At 35.8% G+C, this 12,669-nt stretch overlaps 1 protein-coding gene across 2 annotated transcripts in view; it reads left to right on the top strand.

Annotated features, from left to right (window-relative positions):
• kaznb (kazrin, periplakin interacting protein b) overlaps positions 1-12,669 on the top strand; it is a 166,017-nt gene that overhangs the window by 33,189 nt on the left and 120,159 nt on the right. For both annotated transcript variants that reach the window (XM_081357171.1, XM_081357170.1), the window contains one exon: positions 9,936-10,093. In XM_081357171.1, coding sequence (XP_081213297.1) covers positions 9,936-10,093 — 158 coding nt within the window. The remainder of the gene's footprint in view (positions 1-9,935; positions 10,094-12,669) is intronic.

The raw sequence follows: 12,669 nt of genomic DNA, 5'->3' as shown, positions 1-12,669 counted from the left end.
CTTTTGATACTTTATTTAAAAAAATTGCAAAAATCTAACCTTTCATTGAAGTAAAAGAATTGAAAGTGGGGGGAAAATCACATTATGAAATAAATGTTTTTCTCCAAAACACATTGGGAACAATTATTTGCCCCCTTTTATTAAATACTTTTTGCAACCTTCTTTTTCCAAGATAACAGCTCTGAGTTTTCTCATAATAATGAGATTTCCCCCCCCACTTTCAATTATTTTACTTCAATAAAAGGTTAGATTTTTGCATAAAAAAAAAAAAATATATATATATATATATATATATATATATCAAAAGGATAAATAATGCAGATTTCTTTTTTATAACCATCTTTGATCATATATACCAAGGGGGCAAATAATTCTGACCAGAACTGTGTATTCGCGTTACAGACAGGCCTTCACTAATAATTATTTTCATTTTATCCCACAGATTGCTTGGTGATTCGTCCTGTTGGTTACACGCCAGTAGGTGGCCACAAGTGACTGTCTTTGTGAGTGAGTCTGATGAACTGATTCATTCAAACACTGATTTATAGGAATGCAAACACCACTGCTGTGTGTTGTCCGGAGACTTGCGACAGGTGAATCCAAACTATTCTTTTTGGCGGAGCAAAAGTACACAAAGTAACCAGGAATATTGTTTAAAATGTAAGTTTCTCAAGTATTAACTTCTTGATTATTGAACTGTTTATTTTTGCAAAATAAAACTCGCAGTTGTGCTTTTGGTATGAATACCATGTCTGCATTTACCTGCCGAACGAGGCTGCTGATATCAACTGTAACTTGCAATCGAGCTTCAGTGATGTTCATTAGGCCTACAGCATCACTCTTGCTCATGCTAAATGTAACATTTTCAATGAAATTTTGACTTTCAACATGATCATAAATATGAGGAACAGCCAAAATGTATTACAGTTACAACATAATGCTTAATCTCATTAATCCCAGTTTATCAAATTCACCTCCATCCAAAATAAACTCTTTTGTGTGAAACTGGCGAGTATCATACATTTGTGTTCAAGCCTGGTCGAAATGCATAACAGATTACAGGTCTGTGTGACTCATCCTATCATCTTATCTTTGGCTCATAAAGAACTGATCTCTCTCGATCCATAAAGCCCTAGCTTGGCTTATGACTCTTGAAATCATTTTCCACTCGTTCTCAGAAAGTTTTTGTATTTTATCTTCTGTCAGAACATTTAATGTGTCATTTCGCTCTCTGAGAGAGAGTCATTTGCATGGTAATGTGTTCCCGGGGCCACGCTGGCAGGGTGAATGAGTGGGCGGCCCTGTGTTGGCTTCAGCAGGGCTCTTCTCATTTCCTGTCAGGCAAAGAGAGAGAGAACACCAACCATCAGTTGTCATCATCTGAGAGCGAGATTAGAGATCAGATGGCCAAAGGCTTGGTTCAGCGATGGTTTTTTTTTTTTCTCTGTCTTTCTCTTTCATGTGTCCACTAGGGAATCTGCAATCTGTGGTGTGTGAAGACAAACGGTTTTCTGATGTAATTATGAAACTGTCACTTTGAACAGACTTAACTTTATTCCATTCATCTCCCAGATCAGATTGTAAAGCTTCATCAGAACTGTCATATACACAAAGAGTCACCAAAAATAAATGTTTAACAGAACTTTCACAGCAATGAACAAACCTTGCGATTCTTTCAAGATTTCAGCGGCTTTTGAAAGAGGCAGTGTGTTACTGTTACCAGGAACTCCCTTTATGAAATGTTACCTGCAGGTGAATTGAACATTCTGCATTGATGGCTTTACATTAGACCTTGCTCTTTCAAAGCTCAGGAGACTTAAAGGATCTTGAAACCTTAAAACATCATGTTTTTTTTTTGTTTTGTTTTTTACCAAATGACTTGTAAATATAAATATATATATATATATATATATATATATATATATATATATATATATATATATATATATATATATATATATATATATATATATATATATATATATATATATATATATATATATTTAATTATCCTTTAATGGGTGTCCTGGAGTTTTATACGGGCTGTCAGTCTGTGGATTAATGCCACCAATAATAATTGTTGTAATTTTATCCCACAAGTGACCCTTACAGCATTATGCCAGTATGTGGCAACAAATGACAGTCTTGAATTATTTACTGAATCAATTCGTCAAAAAAACACTGATTTAAGAAATATAAACAAGTGGCTGCCTTTATGAATGAGTCATTGAATCATTCACTGATCATAACAAGTGATTCTCTTTATGAAAGTGTCTTTGAATTATTCACTCAAGTGATGCGTTCCAAATGCTGATTTATTTAGGAACGCAACAAGTGATTTGCTGAGTTCGGAACCTCGTACTAACTTACTACTTTTACTATTCCTATTCCATAGAAAGATATGGTAAAAATATAGTATGCGTGTGCAGTTCTGAATTCATGGACTCTCTTTATGAATGAGTGATTGATCAGCCACTTAAACAAATCGTCCAAAAACACAGATTCATTTAGGAACGCTGAGTGGGTAAGTCATTAATTCATTTAAGAATAAGCATTGTCTTGGTGTTTATCTTAAAATTCATTTGGAAAATTTTTAAATAGAAACTATCAAATTAGTGTGGATTGCTTAGCTCAGATTAGTTCGTTTTGGAAAAAACTTGAGTTTATATTGAGTTAATCTCAGATTGCAAACATTGGTATCTTGACAAATATGGGTTTAGCTAGAGACATCGTTGAGATCTCTTCTGAAACCCAGACACATTTGAGATTACCGCTGTCTTTTTCTCAAGGGAAAAAAAATTGATAGGCAGGACACCTTAAGAATTCTTCATTGACCTGCCAATTAATCCAATTGCTGTTTGGGACAGTTGACATACTAAAGAGATCTCCATTCTTCAGTGGACCTGTCGTAATTTGACACAGGTCTGATTGCAAAGCATCTATAAATGATCAATGCAAAACATAAACTCTCTATTCTTTAGCTGTTGCTGTGAAGGCAGATAGCTCTATGTCATTACACTGGTATTGAGACTCAGTCTTTATTGATTTGCTCTTGGGAAAAGTCTCTCGGTTGTCTCTATTGAACCACAAACTCCACGACAGACAGCCCTGCTGAAAATGAAACAGTGTATTGCACTGCGTTTCAGTATGCGATGCCGTGTCACTTTCAATGTCGTGGTTTTATTATCCTCTGTCACATCTTAAGGTATCCTCTTCAGATGCGCACCTTGTAAACTGCTGAATGTGAAATTAGACTTCATTCATCAGTTGGCACCATAAACATTTTATTTAGCTTTGGCTTTAATTCCAAGATGTGCTGCGGTGCTCGCAGAGAAGAGGTCTGATCATAAATCTGCTCGACATACGCGCTCAGTGCTCTGCAACTGCATTTTATGGTAGGCAGGCCTGCCTCACAATCGCAATGTTTTCTGACACTGACCTTATTGGTCAATGGAGAAGCCCACACACACTTTGACCTTCTTCCACACAATCTCTCTCTGTAAGGGCCTTAAAAATCAGTTATGACACTGTTACTGCTTGTGTCTGGGAAACTAATTATCTCTAGTTCCATGAATATGCTACTTATCATTTGAGCTTTATCATTTGTGAATAAGGCTGATTGGCTCCAAATTAGTGTTTTTGTCATAGTTGTTAGGCTACTGCATTTTAGGTTATGAGGTTTTGGCATACTGATTTTTTTTTGCCATACTAAATTATTTACTGATAAATAAGTGACCATTCAGTCCTCTCTTCATTATATTCATTATTATCTTCATTTAAATTATTTTATTATCTTTCTAATACAGTATTGTTTAAAAAATTGGGAAGAGAAAGGTTCATAACATTGTGAAAACCAATTGGCCTAAAACAAAAAGATGAACACTGCAACAATATTATTAATTTATATATTAGCTTGATTATTATTATTATTAGTAGTAGTTTGATTATGCATTCCAAGCAAGGTCGCGTGACGGAACAATCTGAAAGCCGTCCGTCATTTTGACAGATAACACTGAACTATTTTAAGTAACTTGTAACTGTAACTCTCACTCCTGTCCACTTGGTGGCGAGTGCGCTCTTGCTGACTATCAAGTCAATGGTCAAAGAAAGGCTTTTCGCGGTTGACCGATACGGATTCGGTAAGTTGGACTGTGTCCTTTAAAGGCACAATATGTAACTTTTTTGCTTTAAAAATAGCAAAAATCACTATATCTATGTTATATATTTTTTTTAGTTGTATACTTACATTATCCCGACTGTTTCCAACAACTTTCAAACCAGGAGAAATTTGTAATTTAATTCGAAGACACGTCCCGTTTCTTTATTTCCGTTTTGTCGCTGTCAATGGCGTCATATCCGCGTTGTCCCTGGTTTCCGCTCATACTGCCATAGCAACCAGAGCTATGAACCAGAGCCCTCTGATAGTAACCAAAGCGACAGACGTGGACCACTGTGTAGTTCGCAATGTCTATTTGCACGCTGTTGTTGTTTCGTTCAAACATTATGGACCATGGCAAGCAGACTTGGATAAAAGAGGAGAACTTAAACGAGAATCAATATCAGTGCGGTGTTTTCGAGATGCCTAGATAGACAGTATATAAACGAGAGCTCCACGTCCGAGACTTCGACCGCTCCTACATGTACTTTATTAAACAGGTGAGCACATTTACATAAAACTAATCAATGTTATATAGTTCAACAATGATAAAATGTTAGAATATGATCTGTATGTTATTCTAATGTTGATCTAGCTTACTGCTAGTCTCATACAGACAAACTAACACATAAATTTCAACACATTCAAATGCAGTTTAGTGTGCTAGTGTAATGTTAGACCAAGTGAAACAGTGCTACGTTACCTCACAAGTTTAATTTGTCTAATTAACTGACCTGTGATTAGTAATTCTGCGTGTAGTTCGGTAGAATGAAATGTCCATATTCCTTTTATATCCGCGGGACTCGCGTCGCGTGTGGAGCTGATAGCTGTCTCTTAGCAATGACCTGCTTCATATCACAGTCATGATAAAAGCATCGATGTATTCAATCATCCATAAACATTATTAGATCGGTCGGCTTGACGTTGACAAGATCCATAATTCTTAGCAAATGTTGCGTTATCAAACTACGCCGTTGTTATTGTAAATAGGTTAGCGACCCCTAGCGGCGAAAAATTCCATACTGTACGTTTAACATATTTTCTGATGTTCATTCATCTTTATTAATCTGTAAAGTATAAATAGGAAGAGATTATCGCGTTCACTCGCGTTTCACTTCGCTTGAACTGAGGCGCTACAGTGATCGATATCTCGCGCCACATTAAAGAGCGCCAAAACGGTATTTATATTTGAATTTTGTGATAAAATGGACAGAATTTGAAGGCTGAGACTTTGTTTAATATCAAAAGTAACAAAGCACAACGTTTTTTGCGATTTATTGAACAAGCATTCTTGATGAAACCTGAAGTGCATGGTCTCTGTACCACTTCTCTTCATTAAATAAATGCATAATCTAGCCAATATGCTTGTCCTGTAAGTTTGTGAATAAAAATGAAAAGTGAACAAAAACAGAGCCCATTAAATGGCTTATTATCATTAAAATATGAAAATTAAATTTTTACAACCCTGGCCGTCAAAATGACGGATAATGCGGACGTCTATCTGACCTCTGAGTCCAAGTTACTTTTTCTACTTGGAAAACATATTTACTATTTTACTAGAATATATTTAGCTGTATGTAACACATATTCCTGCAGTTTCTTCATCTTTGTATTTTCTACCAGAACTTTGTTTTTTTTGTACATTTCTATTGGAGTTTTAACTGGAGACACTTGAGCTTCTAATCATCTATCAAGCGTTTATGCCCATCAAAAAATATATACTGAAGTCTAGTGAGGCCATTTTTGCTAGTGGCAGCACTGCAAAATTTGCATTTCGTGCTCTGTAATCTTATTTGCTTTGGGTAAAAGGTCATTTTAACAGGAAAACAAGTACAGTACTGTATCCATTTGAGTTGTAAGATGAGAAATTCTAACTTGCATTGATATAATAGAAAGACAGCGAAAGGATACGAAAGTAGAATGAAAGTAGCAACACTATGTTATATAGAAATAAAAAAAATTCTGATGTATATTTCATACAAATGTTTGACAATTCAGTCCCGGAAAAAACACGTTTTTCTGAGCCACACAAAGGTGAAAAAGTGTATTAAGATCTGTGTTTTTGATATTATTACGCAATGCACAAACTTCAGCAAAACTTCCAATTCAGCAGTGCCATTTCTAAGCAACTTCTCCCATTTCTGGTGAATGGATTCAGTGTTTTTAAAAACAAGATTCCTGACTTTTATCTCTAGAGTGGTTGAGGATAATAAGGAAACAATGTGATTCAGTTCCAGCATTGTGTTATGCCACAGTCAGCAACAGCAGAGATATTGTGGTATTTCCTGAAATGCGATTTAAGCATCTCCGATCACACGAAAAACAATACACCCATGGAAAATGGAAGATAAACTGCTTGGAAAACTCTCTCTAAGAGGAGATATTACTAGTATTTGCTGTCTCTATGTGAAGGTATCTTTCTCAAATCTTAAATGACCCCTGCAATGCTGTAGCTGACTGCACCAGATTTTAAATCCATACCTCAGTGCGAAAGGAAGATAGTAAAGACTCTTTCTTGCCCTTGTGCTTCTGTTTTTGCAGTTAAGGGTCTTTGGATCTGCTGAGTCACATCCTCCCAAATTTAATTAAGTTTTCATTAACTGTGCATTATGAGATCAAACTGGTCCTTGTTTTATTCACCCAATGAATGACCCCATAGTCTATCACTTGTTAATAGGGTGGCAGCACCATGGTGGATAAATAACTGACCTGGTAAGCCAAGGGTTTGAGGTTCAAACCCTGGTTCATCTGTCTGTCTGTCTGTCTGTCTATCCTCAAGTGCTTCATATTGCTTCAGAATCGATGCGTGTGAAAGGTGGAAATGTTTTTTGTGGACAGAACAGATGGAGTATAGGTAATATTTACTATTTTCTTGAGGTTTTATACATAGTGAAGCATATCAGCCAGGGCTGTTTTTCCACATGATGCACTGAGCACTAACAGGCTCCCCAGTTGAATAACAACTGCAGGGGACGTGCACTAGCCGGACTCTTAAAAAGACAGTTCATCCAAAAAATGTAAAATCTGTCATTGCTTACTCATTCTTATGTCATGTCATTCCAAACCATGTATGGCTTTCTTTCCTCTGTGGAAGACAAAAGGAGAACAGAATGTTCTTTTCTCAGTGAAAGTGAATGCCAACATTACCAAGTATTAATAAATATTAAAACAATTGTGCTCATTGTTAGTTAATGTTAGTCAGTGCATTACTGGTGGGATCTTTTTTTTTTTGGACCCGAGTTCTGTTTTCTATCATGCGCCGTGCATGTTTGCGATGACGTAATATGCACGCAAACGGACCAGGGTTCGATAGAATCAATTTGAGTGTGAAACCAGACCAACGCTGCTGGGAACAATCGCGCTCGGGCTCGGACCGCAGCAAACGAGCCCAGTGTGAAAGCACCCTTAGTGTTGCTAGGTTTCAAGACAATTATACGGTGGCTGAGAGAGCTCAATGAGCTGCAACTGAAGAAAACATTCGCCAATAGGAAAAAAACATCGGAAAATTAAGAAAACATCTTCAGCAGTTTGACAACATAGCTGTTCCATATAAGAAAACTCAATAAACATTTTTGCTGGAAAATGAAACATGGCAAAACATTACTGATCGTAATTTTCAATCCGTTTTTGCTGATGCTTCTAAAAACTATCACAAGTCACAATATCACAGTTTTGTAGATCATTTTTCCTACCTGACAAGTTTGAAAACTAAATTTCAGAGAAGATTTCACAACCCAATATCACAGAAAATGAAATGTTTACATTTGCAAGGTATAAAAATATATGTACATGATGAAATATAAGATATAGCGTTGGCCCAGTAGTGCAAGTGACAGTTCTGACACCTGTCCTGAAACTCTCTCATACCTTAATGTTGAGCCCAACGTAGATTCTATCAGTGTTTTTCCTTCTGTGTTTCTCAGCAGAAATAAAGTCATACAGGTTTGGAACGACATGACGGAGTGGATGATGACCTCTTTTTCTGTCTGTCTAATTCTCCATCCTTCTGGATGACCCTGCAGCACTGACTTGTTTGCCATCAGAGCTGATGAGTCGAACTAAAACTAATTATTGGCCGTATGTGTCAGCATTAGCTTCCTGGCCAGCTGAGGTCAATGCCATACTGAATACTCTTCACTGTGATGTTGTGTGGAAGAATTCTGATGTGCCTCTTTTAATTTGTTGGATACGCTGATGCACTGATTGATAGAGGCAAAAAAGGGTCAGGCGTGATTGCCGGGAACTATGAATAAATGCATTAAAATGGGCATGGATGTGAGATTTCTACAGTGGTAATGGACTTACAATAATTCTGGCAGCCTTCGCTAAGTGAGAGGGATTAATGGTAAATGGAAGCTTGCGCGAGGGAGCTGCCGATGCCATGGGAGAAGGATTAGAGAAAGGCAGACTGCATGCCAATGAGCCGAATCATCTGAAGGGTTGCAATCCAAACGCATACCAGCTGAGGTCATGCACATGGGCACACCTTTGCCAATGATGGCAAAACCAGGCTATAGACTGTGATGAAATATTGGAATTGCAACATGGTAAAAAGTTTCAACTTTTTTTTTTATTATTCATACAGGTCAAATTCATGTCAGAGTGATGCATTGAAAAACATTGACTGTATACACTATAAATATATTCATCAAAATGGTCCTTTACTATATAAACTTTTTTTAACAGATTTCATACTGACTATAAGTAACTTTGCAACTACATGTCAACTTATTCTACTAACCCGAAACCCTAACAGTCTACTACAGTCTACTAATACTCTAATGAGAGTTAGTTGACAGTAGAAAGTGGACTCGAAAGAAAGGGAAAGCCAGACGTGCACACAAAAACTAAATCTGACTGAATCTGGACGATTTAAGCAGTTTATAACTTATTCTTTGGGTTTGGGTTATGTTCTTTGTAGATTAATTACCATTTATATAGTATATAAATTACCATTCAAAGGTTTTTAGGGTCAGTAAGATTATTTATGTTGTCGAAAGAAGGCTCTTATGCTGACCAAAGCTGCATTAATTGATCTAAAATACAATAAAAACAGTAATATTGTGAAATGTTTCTAGAATTTAAAAGAACTGTTTTATATATAATTTATTCCTGTGATGTGTTTTCAGTATCATCACTGCAGTCTTCAGTGTCACATGATCCTTCAGAAATCATTCAAATATGCTGATTTGGTGCTCAAGAAACATTTCTTATTTTTATCAAATGTTGAAAACAGTTGTGCTGCTTAATATTTTTGTGGAAACCATGATACAATTTTTTGTTTTACAAACTTTTACATGGTAGTGTAAATGTAAATTAGATTTCATGAGCATCAAGTTTGCAAGCATTCTTAATGACACACAATGACAATGTTTGGCTATTACTGGGTAAATGCTCAATGTGTTTTTCTGCAAAAGAGCTGCAGAAAAACTGAAAGCCCTACGCACGTGTGAAAAAGCCTTTTGATTTCTATGGTTGACGCTTGGTCCAAATGGAGTGCCAATGCTGGCTTTATTTTTATGTTCTTTTTGCCCAGAGCAATTTTAGAAAAGCAATAACATCTCAGAGAGTCTCATGGCCTCATGTTATCTGATATAAATGACAAGGCAATTATTCCATCAGTGAAGTTATAACAGTGCTTTATGTATGGGCGGTTGTTGCTGTATAATGTAAACTTGACCATAATAAAATATGAAACCCATATAGGGGATATGGTACAAGTGTATGTGTAAGTGTACTCAGGAATGATTCTGATCCATCTTTCATTTGTACTCTCCAGCTGTGCAATCTCTGAACAGCCTGAACGACCAGATCGCTCACTTCATGGTGAAGAGACCCAACGCCATGAGCCACGAAGAGGACACCTTTCTGCCCACCGAGAGAGATACTTTGAGCCAATCCATGGCTCTAATGAGACACCTGCTCATGGATGCACAGGTAAAAAGCATCTCATTATATCAGTGAGGGTGAGAGTATTTGCCCCCTGGAACTGATTTTTTTTTTGTGTGTGTGGGGAAAAGCACAAAACTAAAAAAAAAAGAACCATTTATGAAGTTTATTGCTTTTTACGGATTCGAAAATTAAAGTATCATATTGGTCATTTCAGTAGCATGAAAAACAAAATGGTTATTCAAACTAGGAAGAAATGATATAAAGAGAGCAATCAAAGAACACTGAAGTGATTCAAGATTTCAGTCTAATGCGAGTAGACCACTTCAGTGATTATAACAGGAGTTTTTGCGAAAGTGCATAACTTTAAATCTCTTGCATCTTTTCTGAACTTTGTTGTTTATAATGATGAGAGAATTTGTGAATATAGATTTAGAATTCAGTCAGTGAGCATGCGTACTAAACAGACGAATCAAAATGCCTCTGATTGGAAATTGCATTCATAAGCTCAACAGAAACGTGTATGATTGGCTATAATGCTCAAAGCTGCAAACCGTGCATAAAAAGAATTATGATGCAACGTGAGCAAATCTACTGTAATTGTAATACAGCAATCAATACTTTTCATTGATTTCTCATTTCACTTTAATCGTAACAGCCGTAAAAGATCTAGCTTAATTGTGCAGGGGCATTTTCTGCCCCCTTACCTTGAATTTGGGGAACATTTTGGTGGCATTTTTCCATAAGCACCTGTTCATTTCCGACCATGGTTGTGTGTCATTTAGAATTGAACTGAGAATGTTTTTTAAATTCCATTGCAGTTTCTGAATTTGAATCAAATTTGATTTGAGGTGGCAAATAGGATTCAGAATTGTAATTAAAATTAAAATGTATGGAAGTAAATGGAATGATCTTACTGACTAACTCTAACTCCACTGTTTAGTTTTTAATGAACTATTGAAATTTAATAATAATAAAAGAAAATCGGCATGTGTCAGATACATTATTATATATTGTAAATGTCTTAAATTAGATTATATACCTATCTGTTGATAATGCAATATACTTTTTTATTATATAATATATTTATTTGTTTTGACAGTATTAAACTTCAGTATTAGAGTATCAGAGAATATATCTAATCAATTGGGGAAATATTATTCAGCATTATAAGTACTCTACTGTACATGTCAGGGAATAAATCCGATTTATTATTCAAAATGAATGATGCAATAACTATACATCACAAAATATGTGTAGGATTAATTAAATTCCTGCTCAATTTCCCTGTTGAATGTATCTGAATTCAGTACATTCCTCATTCGATTCAGATTTCAGTTTAACATCCTGAATGGCCGATTCCATTAAATGTTAAATGTTAGATTTATCTATCATTATCATAATCATTTATTAACATATATTACCACAGGATCATAATAAGCATTTTACAACAGAAATTCTAACAAAAACTGTAAATCAATCAACACTAAGCAATTAATTATACATTTCTGAGGCCTCTGCAGCCTTCTTGTTCCTAAAGGAGCTGAAAAATGATTGTTATTCATGAAAAGATGAGACTCCGAGGGAACATCAGCGGTTGAGCTTGTGATGACTCATTCCTCATTATTTTCAATGGTAACAACATGAAGAAATTTCATCACATTAATCAAGGAGCTTTAGCTTTAGGCGGACCTCTGTGGCATGACACTTAACTCCTGATTGCATCAAGTCACACAGGCTTTAATAAGTAAGGACAACACCACCATCTATGCCACTGGATCCAATAATGGCTCTGTCTTGACAGACACTGTCCACAGGCACCCTAAAAACATAATTTACAATCATAGAAAGATGTCAACTCCAACCTCTGGTTAACGCCCAGAAGAAAGCATGTGACTTGGCTGCAGTTTTTCTAGTGAATTTTCTCCATCATTTGAGTCGCAAATGAAACAAAAACATCTCTTATGAACCAAACTGCTGTTGTGCTCTTCCCTCAATGGAAGCATTTGCACTACTGTTTTATGGTCAGTAAGATTTTCTTTTAAAAAAATGAATACTTTTATTTTGCAAGGATGCATTAATTTAATCAAAATTGACTGAAATCTTTTATAATTATTATAAATGTCTCTACTACTACAAAACAGAAGCTGTTCTTTTGAACTTTCTATTCATCAAAGAATCCTTAGAAAAAGGTTTTCCATAAAAGTATTAAGCAGAACAACCATTTTCAACATTAATAATAATAAGAAATCAACATAATTATAATGTTTTGCTGAAAATTTTGCTTTGAAGATCTCTAAAAATTCATAATATCATTTTAAGACTAAATTGGCTGCTGCAGTAGGGCGATGTAGCCTATGTTCAAAAGTTAAGTGTGTAACAAACAGACTGCAGTTTAGTTTGGGGCCACTAGGAGTGCAAAAAATCACACATTTCACCTGGCTATAAGTCATTTATTTAAGTGCTTCCCTTATCTGTATTCATATGCTTAATGCTGGAGATGTTTTGGCACTGTTTCAGGGTCACATTGAGGTTCATGCATACAGGGTCGAGGAGAGTCGATGTCGAGAAGGACCAAAGCATTTTTAAATGTCGTAATTTGAATAACTGAATGTCACTTTATT

This window comes from Scardinius erythrophthalmus, assembly GCF_964197995.2.
Source record: "Scardinius erythrophthalmus genome assembly, chromosome: 25".
Lineage (NCBI taxonomy): Eukaryota > Metazoa > Chordata > Actinopteri > Cypriniformes > Leuciscidae > Scardinius > Scardinius erythrophthalmus.
Note: the sequence above shows the minus strand (reverse complement) of the source record. Positions and strands in the feature narration are given on the sequence as shown.